Here is a 19,574-nt window from a genome sequence, read left to right on the forward strand (position 1 = left end):
CAGACTCAAATCGTTCGAAAGGGCGAGGCTTACTTTAGTCTTCTGGTGCTGGCGGCCACAGGTGTGGCAGAAGCGGCAGCGGCGGCAACACCAGTTCTCCCACTGCTCCTCCAGAGGGCGCTCAGTCTCCCCCAAGCAGAAGAGATGGAAGGGCTCGCAGCACACCTGGCAGAAGACAAACTGGAGGAGGAGAAGGAATGGGGAGAGGAGAGTCAGTGCAGCACAGTCAGTTGGGAGTGTTCAGTCAGTATGGTTGAAATTAATAAAATGGGTACTAAAGTGGGATATTTGGTTATAAAAGGCTGTGTGTGAGAGAGGTATTATTCAGACACTTTGAACTGCCTGAAGACGACCACTATGGGTCTAAACCATGTGGCCTATGTGCCATCTGAGTATTCGTAGCTAGGCTCGGGCAATATACCGTATACTGGGGTATTTAGACATACCGACGGTATGATTTTCAATACCCTCACAGGGGCTGCAGGGGTGCCAAATAAATTATCTCCAGCTCAGGGCTCCAGCTATGCATTTAGTTGGCTAACTTGCTAGCTAAGTGGCTAGATGGCAAAATCAAGCTTCTTGGTTACAGCAGAGACAATCAACCCCCTCCTGGATCAAGATCCATGTTGCCTAAATTGCTTTGGTAATACCGTCTACCCCGGTATGGTACAGAAACGGTCTGAAAATCTGGATATCGCCCAAACCTATTCGTAGACTTTGATATGTCATATGTTGAATGCTTGAAGTGGGCCCGCTGGTGCGGTCCGGTACAACCCTGTGATAAGACTAGCATCCTGTCCAGGGGGTGTACCACCACGTTATGTTAGATGAGTAGCTCACTTTATTCCATTCTTATTTTGAAATACAAAGAAGTTCTCCTTTTCCCTCATTTTGAGAGCGAGGCCAGCCTGTCCTCACCTATGTTGTGTGTGTGTGTGTGTGTGTGTGTGTGTGTGTGTGTGTGTGTGAGAGAGAGAGTGAGAGTGAGCACAGGGGTAGAGAGAGAGCAAGAGGAGCTTGTGACTCACCTCGACGTTGCCACTGCTGGCACAGAGGAAGCAGACGACCCGCGGGGTGATTGGCACGGAGGTGAGGAGGCTGAGGCCGCCGGTGGCCCACACATTTTCCACGTCATGGTCCTTCTTAAAATCCACTCTGATTCTGTGCACTCCGTCGCTGGGCACTTTCTGCTTGGCGGTGCCCCCAGTCGAGGGAGTGCTCAGCAAGTTTAAAGTACTGCTCTCAGGTTTGGTGGCCAACGGCTTCTGCTGCTGGGGAGAGGGAGGTGGAGGAGAGAGGGGTCAGGGATGAGGGCATGCATGGGATTTATGGAATATAAATTGTATATCACTTTATTGTCCAACCAAAGATGGACATTTGCCTTTGGCATCGCCTTACAAATACATCACGTCATAAAGGGAACTGCAGAATAGGGCTGTGGCGGTCATGAAATTTGGTCAGCTGGTTACTGTCATGCAAAAGACTGCCGGTCTCATGGTAATTGACCAGATTTCGCTTTACCAGGCCTCCACGCATAGGCTACAAGCCGCATACAAACTGCTGATGCGCGCCTTTGGAATCTCTACATTTAAGGAAGTCTAATAAATCTATGTAATATACACCATCACAATACATCTGTTATTTATTTAAAGCAGGTCTAAAGAAACATGATATGAAGAAGATGTATTTCAGAAGAACAGAATATGAGTTGGCCTACTGTTATCTGGCTATGTGCCATGCCATAGGCTGTAGGCTTGCTAATTTAGCAGACAAGATATGCTTATAAGTCCCGTGCCATTATTTAATATGATTTTATAGTAAGAAAAACCTAATTGGATATTTTTCCCATTGCAGAGCGAGTGTAAAAATGACAATTTAAAACAGGTCTTATACGCTAGATTTAGAGTTATTTGGCAACTTTAATTGTGAATGATACAAACCTTAAAATGTCTTAGAAATCAAAAAATATATGGGCTGCATGGTGCGACTATAGGCTATTGATGATTTGAGAAAGTCATAAAAAAGCGTGCGCTCTGTTCCTTGCACAGGTTGAACGCACTGTTCTATCAATTGATCATCATTTGCAGACAGCTCCTCTCTGTGCGCGCTGGAGAAAGGAATCAAGTAGAGGGGATGGAAACGCACAGTGGTGAGATATTCTGTAGCTAAAAGGTAAATGTGCCAGCCTATTAATTATGAAAATATAAAGAAATGCCCTATTACTAGGCCATTCCAACTGAAATATAAATTCACTATAACGGTAAGCAGTCCTGCACAATCAATACACCAACAGCGTCGCCTAGGCCTATACATTCTCTCCCAGACTTGTGGATAGATCGTTTGGAGCGCAGCATAAGGTAACCAGTCCATCCAATATGCATACAGTCCACACAAAGGTGATTACTCACAGTATAGGCTAGACCAATTAAAATCAGTTTAGTTTGATGTTTTTCTGCTGTGCGTAATATGTGGTAGGCTATGTATTGAATAACGACACAATCATTATTTTAATTTTGTTTAAAAAATTCGTCCTTGGGCTCATATTGGCCTATGCCGTATACATAAACTCTGATATGCGTATGGGTGTTTTGAATTAATCATCACCTTAGAAAGCTCAGTCCATTTCGTTGTTAGGCTTTGAAACATCATCCATAACGACCAGGTTTTCCACTCAGTTTCAAATCGGTTGTTGAACTTCTTTCTTCAAACGTATCATCACAGTGAGATGAGTTTTAAAAGCACTACACTGTTTTGATTCATGTCGAGTGGTTAGAGGGACAATAGAGCGCTGAGTACCAGGCCATTAGCGACCTGATGGTCGTTAGCGAGTTGGGTACTACCAACGCATGTCCAGAGTACATTAGAGGAGATTACCGTGACTCAACGGTCACGTGGAATTTTACTGCGGTCATGACTCATGACTGCAGGTGTGGCGGTAACACGGTCACCGCAACAGCCCTAGTGCAGAACATACCTTCTCTTTTGGTTTGGTGGGTTTAGGTGGTGGCGGGACAGAGCGAGGAGTCGGTTTCCTCATTGGTTTCCCTTCGGGTGCTGAGGGGACACACGTTATCAGAGTACCAACGTTAGCTACTATCCCATTTAGAGCAAATCACTGCTTTACACCGCATCAGATAAATGTAATTATATTATTTCATAGTGTTAACAGATGGATACACTAGTGTGCAAGGGAAATTACAATGGAAAACAGCAATTTTATAGCCATTCCACAAAGGGGTAATCATAACCATTACAATTGAAGATATCATGCTCCTCCTACCTGTGTCTGTGATGGGCGTGGCCAGGCACTGCTGCTGGGGCTTCCTCTTGGCTTCTGTGGGTGGAGACTTGGGAGCCCCTCCCTCCTTTTTTGCAGGCCCCTGGGTGGGCTGGGGCCTCTGCTGCTGTGGGGGCTGCAGGGGCGTTAGTGGGGAGGGGGAGCTCTGGAGCGACGAGGAGGAGGAAGGGGAGGATGGAGGGGTGGGCTGCTGCGGCTTGCGTTCCTTCTTACTAGCAGCACCTGTTGGTACCGTTTCAGGATGTTTCTGGTCATGCCCAGGGGCGGTGGCGCCGCTGGGGGTTTTGGGGGGCTGGTCGTTTTGGGCGGTAGGGTTGTCGGCTGGGGGGGACTGCAACGGTGGCAGCAACGGCGGCGGCTGTTTTTGCTTCTCCTCACCTGACTTCGGGGGAGGGGTTTCACTCTTTTTGCGAGGGGGCTCCTCCTTTAAAGGGGGCGGGGTCGGTTTAAGACTGGGCTCCGTGCTTGTTGGGTCCTTGACGGGGGGTACGGCCTCCTTTTTCTCTGACAGTTTGTTCTTCTTCTTGTCTTTTTTGCCTAAAAATTCAAAATGATACAATCCCGTCAATTACACTGAGAACTGTGAAGACACTGTGGTTTTATGCATAAGGCTTTATGAAAGACACTGACCTTTCACTTGCTTCTGGAGAAAAATCTTGGAAGGCATCCACTGCAAGTTCTGACACTTTCGGACCCTGTGACATACACGCATACAGTCAGTCACATATTCAAACATTGTGGCGTTAAATTAGTGAGGCTGGGAAATCACTCAACTCAAGTAAACATAATTTCATTCTTACTTGCAACACTGCTTCTTGATATTGCGGCCCCCGAACTTGGGCTTGTCCAGGCAGTTGGTGCAGACTCCGCAGTCCTCAGGGACCTGGCAGCCGGGACACTGCCCGCAGCGCCGCGACCGCCGCCCCTTTCTGGGCGCCGCCCCTCCCTCCTGGATAGTCTTGGTGTGCCTCATCACCGGCTTGATGGGAGGGGACTGGGGCTCCGCCTCTTCCGAGCCCGCCACTGAAGATTTGTCTACGAGGGGGGGAGCATTCGCCGCACAATATGGTGACTACGAAAAAGGTCCCACTTGGAAATAGGAAATCACTCTTGTAACGGGGTGCCAGGCCAGAAACATATGAAACAGAATAAGGTACGGTCCTTACCCTCAAACGCCATGACTTCCTTGATGTGTTGGAGGAGCATTTGAGTATGCGAGTGGGTCATACTTCATTACAAATATTCAAAAGGGGACGTGCCCGTTTAACACGGATCTCACCATCGTTCCCCATGGAAGACAGGATCTTTTCTCTCTCCTCCCACGGCAAGGCACTGAGGGTGGGCATGTCGTCGGGGAACACGGCCCGGTTGCGGCCCAGGGCCACAGCGGCACGGCGACACACGTGCTTGATGCGCGGCCCTCGCACCGACGTCTCCGAAGAGTCGCTCTCCTGGCTCTGGTGGAGCAAAGCCAACAACATCAGTACAGTATAACTTGAATTCTGGGACTGTGTATTTCAAGTTTAAAAAACGACATCTGATCAATGTTAACCCTCTTCCAAATGAGTCTCTGAAGGGGCTACAGACGTATATTTATTGTGGGAAATAGTTGTTGAGAACACACAGCCTTCTGTTATCACCCACTCACATTTGTTTCTTTTCCAAGCTATAGCCCATCATACAATATTTTACATACAGCAGGTTTTTTTAAAGGACCATAGAGTTCAGTCTGCTTCAAGTTATTTTTATGTGGTGGAAAATCAAGTATCACCATACTGGTATCGTGACAGCCCTAATCTGTAAACCATCATCCTCCGGGCGCTCTTACCGGTCAACAGATACACATTGTGATACACATCTTCAAGTGTTTTCTAAAGGAGAGTACTTTAACAGCATTTGTGCACGGATGTACAAGGTGGCTTGGCAGAATTCCTCTTGCATAACCCCCTTTCAGGGACATTCCTGCTATCAAGTTTCAGTCTGTGTTCAAACACTCACAATGCTATTTATGGCAGCAAAACATTCTCAGAATCATGTCAAATGATTTTATCGTGGTTGTGTTGAGACAACGATGAGACATATCAAAACCCTTTCCGTGTTAAAAAAACCCAACAGAAATAGCCTAGTCAGTGGAGGGGAGAGGAGCAGGGGGAGGAGGAGGGGAACTAACCTGAACTTTAGGATGGTCTGGAGACTTTAACGACTTGCTTTTCTCGATCTTGAACAACTGCGCTTTGGCCTTCTTCAGCAGGCCCGCCACCCGCTTGTCGGCCACAGGCAGCTTCTCGGCGTGCGCCAGCATGGAGCCCAGGGACGGGGCCGCCAGGGGCTTCTTGCTGCCGGTCTGCCCTGGGGGAAGGCCTGTCTGCTGGGCAGGGGCACTTTTTTTCTCCTTCTCCCCAGGCTCAGCCTCTGGCCCCCTCTCCGAGGGCCGGGTCTTTTTGGATAGGCGGCCCTTGGTCAAGATAAGGGGAATAGAGTGGACTACAGCCCTGTCTACGGGTGCCGTCTCTGTACCAGAGTCTACGGACGCTGACTTCTTCCTCCCAGGTGTCTTTTTAGGAGCGAGGGAGGTCAGAGCCTCCTCCCCTTCCCTCCCCTCCACGGCAAACAGGCTGGGGGTCGTATTAGGTGAGGCGTCTGGAGTGGACGCCTTCCCTCTCCTCTCCCAATCTTTTCTACCCTCCCTTTTGTTCTCCTTCTCACGCTCTCTGCTTTTCTCAGTCTCCCTTTCCATCTCCCTGACAGGAGCCGAGTCCCGGGAAGCCGAGGTGCTCCTCTCTCTCCCCCCTTTCCCGGCACCGCGGCCCGTCTCCTGGGGACTGGAAGTGAAGAGGGGGAAGAGTTGGGAAGAGGAGGAGTTGCCGCCCGCACCGCCACCAAGACTCCCGGCTGCTCTGTGTCCGTCGCAGGAGGAGGAAGGCCCTTGTGTAGAGAGGCCCAGGGGGCCCGGTGAGAAGGTGCTGAAATGGGCAGGCGTTAAGGCACTAGTGGGCAGAGAGCTGGAGGAGTTACTGGTGCTGATGGCACCGGTGGAGACAGAGCCTGTCAGCACACATAGTTCAGAGGGGCCCTTTCCTGGCGGGGCCCCTGGCTGGCTGCTCCGCGTGGTCATGGAGTGTGATGGGGACCGGGGCTGACCGCGCAGGGGTCCCAGGGTCTTCCTCCTCCTGCGTCTCACTGACCGGCCCGACTTTGGGGAGGACTGGAGGGGGGACAGCGATCCCGGGCTGCTCCCCGATGACGACTGCAGGGTGACCGACTCAAAGATGCGCGAGTGCGCCTCGCTGGGAGTAAAGCGTGGAGCGCGCAGCAGCGGGCTGCGCTTCTGGAGCGTCGACTCAAAGCGGGACGAGGGGTGCTGCTGGTGGTGATGATGCAGTGGGGAGAATAAGCGGGTGCCCGCCCCGGACCCACCGCCACTGCCTGGCGTGGGGTAACCCGCTGGAGCAACCCCCCCGGCACCATGGGGCATTAGACCTACGTCTTGGGCCGTGAGAGGGGGAGGGCGGAAATTGTCGAAGATGGGCTTGCGGATAAGGCCCTCCTTGGCGTACTTAGCAGAGGAGAAGTACTGCTGCTCGGTGCGAGACCGAGATGTCCAGCGGAAGGTGGGCTCTCTCAGGATGGACCTGCGCTTGTCCTGCAGGCTGGAGAGCACCAATGACGGGCCTTGGAGAAATGGGTGGGGCAGGATCCAAGGGGAGTGGGGGTGATGCTCCACCGTGTTGGAGCCTGACTGGGCCTGCTGCGGGGGGCTAAGGAGAGGGGGAGGCGGGGGGGACGAGGAGGAGGAGGAGGCGGTGGAGGCAGCCTGTTGAGAGTTGGACATCAACACTCCTGTGGCCGGGCTGATGATAGCCTTCTTCCCGCCGGTGGCCAGGCTGCCTCTGCCCCTCGCCCCAAGGCTGCCCCTGCCCACACCCTGCCCTCTGCGTCCCCGCCGGCCCCTCTCAATCAGCACCCGCTGCTCCTGCTCGGGCTCCGACGGTGGCCTGGAGGTGTGCAGCAAGTCCCCCTCCCTCTCTCCCTGGGAGTGGTCTCGCTCGTCGTCATGCTCGTCTTCGGGCTCGGACAGGGCCTGAGTGCCCTCCGAAGCCTGGGAGTCGCACGACGAATCGTCCAGGCTGGGGCTGCTGGAGCGGGACGACTGGGAGGAGTGCTGGGACATGGCGCTGGAGCCACACGAGGCGGCGCTGCTGCTGAAGCGCCCGTTGCTGGTGCTGTTGTTGCAGCGGTTGTTGAGCAGGCTGGCCCCCACGGCCGTAGCGCTGCTGGTTGTGACAGCGGCGGGGGGAGGCAGGGTGTCGACCGGAGCTGCGGTCACGGCTGTAGCAGCGGCGGTGGTGACTGCAGCTGTAGACGGCCGTATGGGGGAGGAGGCCGAGGCGGGCTGGGGAGCAGCGACGGGGGGCGGGACAGCATCAAACCGTGCCATCTTCATGTGGGGGTGAGGGGCGCCGAAGCTGCCCTCGTCCTCGATGAAGCGCTTTGGGGTTTTGATGATGCGCAGTGAGACAGTGCTCACCACGGGCATGATGAACTGCCTGATGTTCTTCAGCTGCGTTCTTCTCCTCCTCCGGATACCCGTCTCCATGCCAGCGCCCCCTTGCCCTCCTATGGCCACCGCCTCCTTCTCCAACAGTTTCTTTTTCTGCGCACCTTTCTTGGCGCGCTGCAGCAGCTGCTTGGCGATTGCGGCATCAGTGCGTTTGGAGGGGGGAACGATCCGCACGGGCTTGATGTGGCGAGGGCTGGTTCTCAGGTTCAGCGGCCTGCCCAGCTTGGAGGGAGAGGATGAGGCGAGCGGGCTGGAGGGCGGGGAGGAGCTGTGGACGTCGGGGCTGTCGTCCTCCTCAGCAACATGGGACACCCTGAGCTTAGACTGCTGTTGAGGAGTGTGGGGGTCCGTATCTCCGTCCCGGCGGACCCTCAAGGCCTTTGGTTTGGTTTCATCTGAACCAGAGGCCTGAGCAGCAGCAGCAGCCTCGGCTTTGAGGCGCTCAGCAGAGGGAGGCCGTCCTCGTCTGCGCCGGGGCACGCCAGGCACCGGCACACACTTCCTGGCGATGGCCTTGAGTCGCGACTTGAGCGGGCTCAGTTTGACCTCGCGCAGCCGCTTCAGTTTGGTCACCTTGGACTCGCGGCTCGCTTTGGGAGGCTTGGCCTCTGTGTCGTGCTGCTGCTGCACGGAGCCCAGGGGCGTTCTCTTTGTGGCCTTCCTCTCCTTCTTGTCCTCGGCCCTGTCCTTGCGGTGTGCAGCCGTGGAGCCATGCTCCTGTCCCGCCTGCCTGCTGTCATTGTCGTTGGCTGCATGGCTGCGGGCCTGCCAACTCCTCTGGGTGCCAGAGGCTGGAGGACGGCCTCTCCTCTTCTCTCCGGAGCCAGGCGGCCTCCCAGGCAGCCGCTTGGCCTTCTCCGCAGGCCGCTCCTGGCCCTCAGGTTTCCCTGAGGCAGACGAGGGTGAAGGGCCGGCGCCTGCGGCCCCTTTTTGTGCAGTCTGGGCCCGCGGGGGTCGGCCTCTGGGCTTCTTCTCCTGCGTGGGAGTAACTGGTACAAAACAGAGAAAATAACAGGTTTCAAATAAGTGGGGCTAAACTTTTTTTTAACCTTTATTTAACCAGGTAAGCTAGTTGAGAACAAGTTCTCATTTACAACTGCGACTTGGCCAAGATAACGCAAAGCAGTGCGAATTAACATTGGAGTTGGTCCCCCCTTTGCTGCTATAACAGCCTCCACTCTTCTGGGAAGGCGTTCCACTAGATGTTGGAACATTGCTGCAAGGACTTGGTTCCATTCAGCCACAAGAGCATTAGTGAGGTCGGGCACGGATGATGGAAAATTAGGCCTGGCTCGCATTCAGTGTTCCAATTCATCCCAAAGGTGTTCGATGGAGTTAAGGTCAGGGCTCTGTGCAGGCCAGTCAAGTTCTTCCACACCACTCTCGACAAACCAGGCCTAATCGCCCAACATCAGTGCCTCTCACTAATGCTCGTGGCTGAATGGAAGCAAGTCCCTGCAGCAATGTTCCAACATCTAGTGGAAAGCCTTGCCAGAAGAGTGGAGGCTGTTATAGCAGCAAAGGGGGGACCAACTCCATATTAATGCCCATGATTTTGGAATGAAATGTTGGACGAGCAGGTGTCCGTCCACATACTTTTGGTCATGTAGTGTATATAAATAAAAACACCTCACCTGCCAACGTCCTTGACGGACTCCGTATTCTTCGGTGTTCACTGACTGTACCAAACCCTCCAAATGTTCCTTCCTATGGTGGGAAAAGACAAGAAACACAAAAAAGTAAATACGTTTGCCAAAATACTTCAATCAAATAAGAGAATGAGTAATCTTTATTTACAGGTCAAAGTGATGAGTGAATAACAGATGAAGAATTCAAAGCCACAATGTTCAGGCCTAGCTCTGTACAGTCATCCCGTACTGAAACCACTCAAAACAAGGACAGAGTTTAGTCCCCTTGTCAATAACGGTAGTCCAGTCTCACTTTCACCTTGCTGCTGACTCACTCCAGTCGGGTTCCAGTCATTCAGTTTCCCTATGCTTTCCAGATTAGGTGCCTTAAGCTGCTGGAGAAGGCGCTGTCAGAACGCTAGAGTGGAGTAACTGACAGTGCCGCCAAAACCACAAGTCAGTCAAGTCTTCCTGTTTTAGGTATATGCTAAGCGGATTAGTCACCCTCTGGAAAAAAGGTCTCACCGTCTGAAATATCTGAGAAGAGCCCAGGAGCGAAAAGCTAAAAGCAACTAAAGCAGGGGTCGTGTTAGAGTTCAGAAATCTGCATTTCCAAACACAGACCATCAAACAATCTGCGTTTTAAACCATTTCACCTGTGTTTTATATTGAAAGTCGTTTTTTTTTTTTGTTGCTTCGATAGAGTGATCAGGGACATGCAACTATACTTTTCCCTTCACAGAAAAGACATCAGCGCGAAACATTAGGCGGAAAATAGCTTCATTTTCATCAGATGACAACAGAAGTGCAACGCTATTTGGTTAGCAACCACATAAGTAAATGAGCTTACAATGAAAAAGCAAGGTATTTTTTGCAAAAACTAGGCATGGCCATGATATTTCTAAATGTTATGAAATCACATTTTATTTGTTACATGCGCCGAATGCAACAGGTATAGCCCTTACTGTGAAATGCTTACTTACAAGCCCTTAACCAACAATGCAGTTAAGAAAAAATATTTACTAAATAAACTAAATAAAAAAATAAAAGAGAAACAATAACGAGGCTATATACAAGGGGTACTGGTACCAAGTCAATGTGCGGGGGTAAAGGTTAGTCGAGGTAATATGTACATGTAGGTAAAGGTAAAGTCACTATGCTTAGATAATAAACAACGTGTAGTTGGGGTCAACGCAAATAGTCTGGGTAGCCATTTGAATAGCTGTTCAGCAGTCTTATGGCTTGGGGGTAGAAGCTGTTCAGAAGCCTTTTGGACCTAGACTTGGTGCTCCGGTACCACTTGCCGTGCGGTAGCAGAGAGAACAGTCTATGACTAGGGTGGCTGGAGTCTTTGGCAATTTTTAGGGTCTTCCTCTGACACCGCCTGGTATAGAGGTCCTGGATGGCAGGGAGCTTGGCCCCAGTGATGTACTGGGCCGTACGCACTACCCTCTGTAGCGCCTTGTGGTCGGAGGCCGAGCAGTTGCCATACCAGGCTGTGATGCAACCAATCAGGATGCTCTTGATGGTGCAGCTGTAGACCTTTTTGAGGATCTGAGGACGCATGCCAAATCTTTTCAGTCTCCTGAGGGGGAAATAGGCTTTGTCGTGCCCTCTTCACGACTGTCTTGGTGTGTTTGGACCATGATAGTTTGTTGGTGTTGTGGACACCAAGGAACTTGAAGCTCACAACCTGCTCCACTACAGCCCTGTCGATGAGAATGGGGGCGTGCTCGGGCCTCCTTTTCCTGTAGTCCACGATCATCTCCTTTGTCTTGATCACGTTGAGGGAGAGGTTGTTGTCCTGGCACCACACTTCCAGGTCTCTGACCTCCTCCCAATAGGCTGTCTCATCGTTGTCGGTGATCAGGCCTACCGCCGTTGTGTCGTCGGCAAACTTAATGGTGGCGTTGGAGTCATGCTTGGCCACGCAGTCATGGGTGAACGGTGAGTACAGAAGCCATGGAAAGCATGTAGCCAGATACATTTCCTGTTTTGCTTGAAGTTAATCTTTCATTTTACCTGAAAAAAGTAGGCTACACCGAGAAAAGTACCGGAGAAATGTAGCTCCACATCAGTCAGAGCGTGGTCTGCTGATAGAATGCCGGTTGGTGAATTCTCATCCTGGAGAAGTGCAACTGAAGCACAAAATGTGTCTGATGCCGAACAGACGTTACAATAAGAAGCTTTTAAGACCTGTGCTTACAAAACGCAGCAAGATATTTCTTATGCATTCTCTTTTTTTCCCTGAGTGTAAAACTCAGAATTCTGCATTAACAGGATGACTGGGCTGAGCGGGAACTGTGCTTCCGCAGAGGTAGGGGGGCCAGCAGGCCAGAGGTGGATGAACGCAATGCCCTCGTTTGGGTGTAGGGACTGATCAGAGCCTGAAGGTACGGAGGTGCCGTTCCCCTCACAGCTCCGTAGGCAAGCACAATGGTCTTGTAGCAGATGCGAGCTTCAACTGGAAGCCAGTGGAGTGTGCGGAGGAGCGGGGTGACGTGAGAGAACTTGGGAAGGTTGAACACCAGACGGGCTGCAGCGTTCTGGATGAGTTGTAGGGATTTAATGGCACAGGCAGGGAGCCCAGTCAACAGCAAGTTGCAGTAATCCAGACGGGAGATGACAAGTGCCTGGATTAGGACCTGTGCCGCTTCCTGTGTAACGTAGGGTCGTACTCTGCGAATGTTGTAGAGCATGAACCTACAGGATCGGGTCACCGCTTTGATGTTAGCATGACATTTGTTTTTCTTAACTTCCAGGAAGTCCTATCAGGGCACACAGGTATCCTTAGCAGCAGCGGTTGCTAGGCTGCCTTATATCAGCTGTGATGTCACCCACTCAGTCAGGTAATCTTTGAGGGGGCCTGATGGGCCCAACTCATCTCCTGACATAATACACACACATTCACTTAGTAGGGTACTCATTTTACTTCCCTCTAAATGTTTCACTCTCTCCTCATGTTGAGGTTAGGCACAGTGAACGAGACCATCTCTAGCTATAGGAGTTACCTGAAGGCAATAATTCCAAAGCAACCCAGACAGCATGTTAAAACATGACTCATAGTGAGGTCAACAACATCCAATGGTGCTCTCAGTTGACTAGGCCTAGGCTGCACCTCAAATGGAACCCTATTGCCTGTTTAGTACACTACTTTTGACCAGGGCCCATAGGGCTTTGGTCAAAAGTAGTGCACTAGATAGGGAATAGGGTGCCATATGGTGCCCTCGTCTACAACTGTACATGATGATGGTGGACCTAATCAGCGCAGTCTCTACAGTGGGGTGTGGGATGTTTTATATCAGGATATAAACGCGTCACACTCACAGCACCAGTTAAAAGATCCACTCCGCTCACTTGGAATTGGACAGAAAAAGAATATTACTCAGTCTCCAGGACCCTCCATTTGTAATTACGTCTGGGCCACAGGATGAGTGTGTAACAGTAATTATAGATCAAGCAGATAAAAACAGGAGACTGACAGACTCAATGTCCTCCAACACCAAAGTGGGACCCCGCTCATCAACTGCAAAATGCCTGTAAGTTTAACAGCAAATGTATATTCTATGGTACGCCTAGCTTAACTAGCAAAAGCATTGTCGTTTATGACCGTCAGTTGTACTGACCATTAGACTTGGGCAACTTGAGAGGCCAAAGATAACTCATACATGCATGTCAGAAAACACATAGGTCTTAGACGCCCATCTTTGCATCCCACCGTAACTAGGCCTTACCCCCACTAGCCACAGTGAATCCCCAGCCAACCAACCCTGCGGGGCTGGTGAGATGATTCATATCTCAGAGTTCCTTTGGAAGTCTTTTGTGTCACTCCTCGTGCCAGAGGGGTGGGGGTGTGTCAATTCATCATCTGTATTTATAGCAGCATGTGGAGCTGTAGTTTAAGTCCCTTCGGCCCGGTTTGTAGAGCAGCTGCTGTCTAGGAGTCCACAGTCTTAACTCCACTACAGTCTTAACTCCAACCTGAATAGCACTTCCAACATGTTAACGTCACATTTACTAGTAATATAGTGATTAGGCAACATTCAGTCAGTGGCAATTTCATTTGGCATATAGCCTAGATTTTTGGTGACGACGACAAGTGTCGATAATTTGCAATATAGTAGCAGCCTCATAAATTATTCGCTTTGCTTTTTCAAATTCATTCATTTTTAATCATGTTGCCTAATGACACCTGAATATTTCGATCTATCCATCTTTCACTTCAACTCTGACACTGATAGACTGTGCTACAGTTTTATACAGACAGCGTTTATTAGCATCTTCTCAGGCAGGTTGATATAGGTGTTGGTTGGTTGCAGGGTGGTAAGGGGGCGGAACGCGACAAATGCGAGAAGCTCAGTTACATCATGGCTCTGCCTCCCTGGCACTCTCTCACTCACATACACACTCCTCCTCCCTTCGCGTGAACCACGCCGCTAGATGTAAACAGAGCCAAAACAGGAGAGGGAAGGAGGAAGAGGAAACGGGGATGGGCAGAAAAGGAGGGTGTGTGTGTGTGTGTGTGTGTGTGTGGGGGGGGGGGGGGTGGTTCGTCTTGACCACCTGGTACAGCATCGGAGCCTGTGCATGTCTCTAGGGGGACCGCGGGGATAAAAGAGAGGTTGGGGTTGAACATGCTCGCACAGAAGCAAGCTAGATCCCAATCTAAACAAGCCTCCCACACAAGCCTCTCACTCCCCCGTGCAGCCAGACATGCGCTAGAGACGCACACACACTCGCTCCATGCCCACAGGCAGGCCGGGGAGAGCAGCGTGCTGCGAAACCAATGGGCTTATGGGCTTGCTTGCAGGACAGGGAGCCACCTGCTACGACTAGGACAGGGGACAGCAGAAAGCCTAGCGGTTAAGAACATTGTTAACCGAAAGGTAGCTGGTTCAAATCCCCAAGGCGACAAGGTGAAAATCCTGTCTATGTGCTCTTGAGCAAGGCCCTAAATGCTACTGTAGTAAAACACAAAGTAGCAGTACAGTCAGGGAGAGAGGGGGGGGATGAGAGGTAGCATGCATAACCTAGTCGGAAGGCTCTTGTTGGAGGAGTGACAAGAAAAGCTTGTGTTGTGTACTCAGACTCTTCATATTTTCTTACCCCCTGCTTCCGTTTGTTTTCCATCCCCAACATGCACATTTTTACCTACACTTCCACATCACGTATTGCCTAGTCTTTCCTCATAGACTGGTTAAGACAGAGCAACAGGTCCGATTCATTGCGGAGATGTTCATGTTTCGGTCTGCTAGTTGGGCCTGTCCCCTGCAAGCGCAGAACCATCAGACCGGATGTAAAAGTGGTTTGAGGTATTCTGTTATGCCTCACTAGTACACGGGTGTATGTTGGCGAGGTGAGAATCCCAATATGACTGTTCTTTAAAATCAGAAGATAACCTGAAAAACCCCCACCAGTTAGTGATGTTCAGCTAAAGTTTTATTAAAATGTATTCATCTACTTTCAACATTTACTGTAATTTTAAAACACCAGGCAGAGAAGAGAAGTCCCAGCAGTAGCTCGCTTTAAACGCAAGGTAAATAAGAGTCACTGAGGGCTGCTCTGCTCTTCAGGACCGCTGATGCTCCACACACACACAATCCCTGTAACCCCCACATATCCACATCAAGTAGTGCAACTGATCATTAACTCTCAGCCCTGGGATATTTAAAAGCGGTAGAATTCAGCTCCAAACTTCCAGGGAATCTCAATGTCTAGAGAACCTCAAGTCCCATTTAATTACTAGCATTGTTAAGTTACAGTTTCTAACTGACGCTTTCATCAGAATTCTAAAGAATTCCATGCTGTATAATCATCTTGCAAGAAATCTGCCGTTTGAAGTTTCAGACAGTCCTTCACTGCGGGACTGTGATGTTTAAACCCAAGTCAATGGCGAGAGATGTCAGAAAATAAATATATGTCGAGAAACTGTGCAAAGCAAGTCTCGAAATTGTGAATGTGGTCAGGGAATACGATTACGAGCACAGGGAGAACTCAAAATCTGTTGATTTAACAATTGAGATTGATCCAATGAATGTAGGGCAAGATTATTATTCTTATTTTTTAAATCACATGATATTTCGTACTACTCAACTGTATTATTCAATGTCGGCTACAAGACTAAATCCAACCCAAAAAAAAATATTTCAAAATGGCCTGGAGCTGGGTACAGACAAATGCGCCTCCTGATCATATTCTCATTATGATAGTAATTTGGAGCAGCAGTCCCTCTAAATCCACACTGATACCTCTGAACAACCAAATGAACGGCTAGAAGCTTCACTCCGATTTACTATGGATACTTCACCCCTCCTTTGAATTTCAATTGGGGAGATCATACTGTATCTGCCCTTCCGGTGACACATTCCTACTAAAAGGCCACTGGGGAATTCCTCTCAGATTGCTCTGGCCAATGACTGCAATGGTTGGTCTCGGAAGAATTCAAGAAATAAAAGGAGGAATTCTGAGTGTCCCACAAAAAGGTTGATATTAGTCTCTCTCGGGTGCCAAAACACTGATGCTGCTAGGATTGATGGCTCATGTTCCCAACACCTCACACCCACAGTGGCAGGGAGAGGCAGCTCCACCGGCACCCTAATCAAAACAAAGCTGAAGAAGCACCTCCTGCGAGGTGCAATAAGGTACATAACATCTGGGGGACCAGCCCCACACACACACACACACACACACACACACACAATTGACGGCTTTCTCACAGCTCTGAAAGCAGAGGTGAAAACCTTTTGGCCGCCTGTTAGAGCAGAATAAAGCTGTGGATGGGAGGGCCTGTGACTAATTCTCCCCCCAGCGTAGTCCCTGGGGGAGGAGGCTTCCCTCTTCACCCTTTGATATCCTTGCCTGTGCTCTTTCAGCCGTCTGCACTTCATGAAAGCTGGAATAAAAGCAGACAAAGCTCAGCCATATAAATAGGGCAAACACCTGCTGGACCCCTTTCACCAAAACACAACATTTTGCAAAAACCAGTGGGGCAAAGCGTTCCGTTTGATAACATCTATTCAGCTGCACTTGTGTGAGGGATTGACATTGGTCTTAATCTGAGTCAAGAGAGCTGGGGGTTCAATTCTAAGAAACACAAAACAAAAGTGAGTGACTTTTTTTTTTTAGGACAAACAAATGTCCCCAAAAAGACAACTTTGACAGATGGGCGCTTAAATAAACAACCATCATTTGTCTGGATCAATAAAATAAATACTTTGACACCAAATTCAATAGCCTACAAATGCTGCCATTTGAACAACAATAGTCTACAAACCCTCTTTTGAGGGATCTCAAAGGCTTGGCTAATCTATTCCAAAGTGGCAGCTGTCAGAAGAAAAGTTGAGCTCAGACGGCCCCTGTGTGGCTGAAGTGGATTTGGGTCTGCCTGGAAGGAGGGGCTCAGTGTCCGGCTGCTCTGTGAGCTCAGCAGGCTGTGATGAGCCAGAACAATCCTACCCAGGCACAACATCCACTCTGAATGAAATCACAACGCTGTGTCTGCAACTTCCATGAGCGGCAAGTTCCACAGGGATTTTGGCAGTCTGTCCCACCGCATCCCAGATAGTGCGTTTCCCCCCCCCCCCCTCCCCCTCTTGTGTGTCTTGGGATAGAGGGAGGGGGGCATGTTTATCCCCCTTCCTAAAAAGTGTTAGCCCAGGCAGAGGGACTAATTTCAATAGCACTTGCCAACATCAAAGTAGATTCTATTAACCTTTCGGCTAATCTACTAGTGATGGTAGGAGATGTGTACACAGGGCAGAAACAGTGTTTCCAGTTTCCCCAATAGGTCTTATCATGATAATGGGCTCATTGAAATCATACACATGAGGGAGTAATTGACTGGAGAACATTCAAAATGTGATCTAAACATCAAACCTGAATAACACCAATAAGTACTCTAATATAACAGTACATCTTACAATGTTCATAAAGTGTTGAGTTAACCTCCATGTATGATCTACTACAACACTAGGGTCTACTCCCACTGCATTGAACGCGTGCTCATCATGAAAAAATAAAGATGGTAGCTCGCTAAACCGAACACACTCCCACATCACAAGGTCCGTCAAAAGGCTCGTTATTGTAGCTCACCGTCAGTACTAGAACGATGGAATTTGGCGTAACACACATCAAACATACATGATACTGGCGAATCCCACCAGAAATTGTAGTTCGCTAGCAACGTCATCAGATGTCCACAATTCCAACATTATTTTGGTACTACGCACTGTGAAAAGGGGGGGGGAAACATGTCCACCTCCCATTTTCCTATGTATCAGCAATAGCTAGTTACCGTTGCGTAGTGCGTAGCATGGTAGAGGTTCACGAGCTAAACACTTAGCCAAATGTGCGAGTTCTACTACAAGCTACATCCATCACCTAGCAAGCTAAACAGACCATTAGTCATACCCAAATTGCTAATTCGATAACGTTGTTTCCAACTAGCGTCTACCTAGTAACTTTAGATGCGTGGATCAAGGCAGAAAGACGAATAATAGCTAGCTAGCTGATAATTTAGGCAAGGTAAATAGCCTCGTTCGAAGGTTAGCCAATATTAGCATTATGCACTGACACCTCGCAGCAAGCTAGTGATAACGGTAGCTTCTTCAACTCTTCATAGGCGTTTAATGCTAAGCTAACTAATGCTTGCAAAAACGTTACTACGCTAGGGCAATTCAAACGAGTTATTGAGTATAAATAATGTTAGCTAGCTAGATGCCTTAGCAAGAATCAAAAATATGAAGTTCAGGTTCCTTGTCCTCCCCAAGTTGACATGTTTTGTTTTCAAACAGGAGCCTCGCTCGCGAACCGGGAGGTCCCCTGTTACTTTTAATCAATGTAACATCAGACATTAACCTAAAACTGAGCTAACGTTAGCTAAATAACGACCAAGTTAGCTAGCTACTGTTGTAAACTGGCTCGTAGGACCTAATTCTGACCTCTGAAGATGAGTTGATGGTGAGATATGAGGCTCCATCCCTACAAGTCACCGCACTCCACAACTAAGCCAACGATGGCCGCTAACTAGCTACTCTAGCTCTATATCCCATATCTCTATTTTCGCCTCTGTGGCAATATTGGACAACTAGAGAGCCGATCAATTCTTCACTTTGGCCAAATTGTGGCTAGAAAGCCACCAGGCAACTTTTAACTCTTCGCAACATCAACACCGTTGGTGCTACTCAGCTAACGTTAGCTACTGATCCTAAACGGGCTTCCTTGTTGTGACTTGTGTGGTGTATCACTGTGAAATGGGTAGTAACAGCAGCACATGGATTGAAGCATGTTGATGGGCTTGATACCCAGTGAGGGTATCAAGGCCAAACAAAAAGTTAGCTACTTGGCGTTGACAAGTTAGGTCACACTCCTAACACCGAATACGGAGGCAGCAGCATCCAACTCCTTGGTACTAACGTTACTGTATAACATTGCTACCGGGTGTACGCACTTCATGTTACCTTCCACCTTGCAGCTATTTAACGTTAATAAGTTAGCTAACAACCAACCACAATCAAGTTGGTCTTTCGCTTACCTCCCCGCTGCTTGAACCACTCGACTCCCCCAAAACATCCCGAAATGTCTGCAGGTTGCAACCGATAGCAGATGAGACCTGTAACGCAGCATCAAAGCCGGGACGGAGCCCAAGCGTGTTCGGGTGGGTGCTCGTGCCACTTCGGAGGGAGGCAGAGACCCGGATTCGGCCTGCTCTCCTCCCGGTGCCTAAGTTGCTGCTCCCTCCGGGCCGAGCGGGGAACCGCCACCGACAGCTGTGCGCCATTTTACACTCTGCCTGTCTGCCCTAAGATCAGAGCGCTCAGTGGGCGTGGCCCTGAACCAGCATATCCCATAATCCACCGCCACTCACCACGATGAAAAACATCCGTATCCATGTTGCGGGGTGGACATACATTGGCACAGAATATGCATTTCTTCAACGTTTCTAGTCAAACCGTCTATAGCCATAGCTGAACTAAACAGGTTCCAGGGCCGTGCCCCGAAAAACACCTAACAGTCCTTAGCTACTGATGCTTGATCAATCTCAGAGATCCGATTAAATTCCTAATTCTATGATCCCATTCAACGTTAG

General features: G+C 49.7%; 1 protein-coding gene across 1 annotated transcript in view; it reads right to left on the reverse strand.

Annotated features, from left to right (window-relative positions):
- Positions 1 to 19,269, reverse strand: part of LOC311106000 (histone-lysine N-methyltransferase 2A-like) — a 42,217-nt gene extending 22,948 nt beyond the window's left edge. The window contains exons 1-10 of the mRNA XM_084148257.1: positions 19,020 to 19,269; positions 9,494 to 9,566; positions 5,469 to 8,848; positions 4,578 to 4,755; positions 4,099 to 4,333; positions 3,929 to 3,993; positions 3,281 to 3,835; positions 2,975 to 3,054; positions 1,029 to 1,271; positions 34 to 180 (exon numbers count right to left, since the gene is read on the reverse strand). Of these exons, the coding sequence (XP_084004383.1) occupies positions 34 to 180; positions 1,029 to 1,271; positions 2,975 to 3,054; positions 3,281 to 3,835; positions 3,929 to 3,993; positions 4,099 to 4,333; positions 4,578 to 4,755; positions 5,469 to 8,848; positions 9,494 to 9,566; positions 19,020 to 19,265 (5,202 nt within the window). The 5' untranslated portion in view covers positions 19,266 to 19,269. The remainder of the gene's footprint in view (positions 1 to 33; positions 181 to 1,028; positions 1,272 to 2,974; positions 3,055 to 3,280; positions 3,836 to 3,928; positions 3,994 to 4,098; positions 4,334 to 4,577; positions 4,756 to 5,468; positions 8,849 to 9,493; positions 9,567 to 19,019) is intronic.
- Between the last annotated feature and the right edge of the window lie 305 nt (positions 19,270 to 19,574).

This window comes from Coregonus lavaretus (assembly GCF_964263955.1).
Source record: "Coregonus lavaretus genome assembly, chromosome: 30".
Taxonomy (NCBI): domain Eukaryota; kingdom Metazoa; phylum Chordata; class Actinopteri; order Salmoniformes; family Salmonidae; genus Coregonus; species Coregonus lavaretus.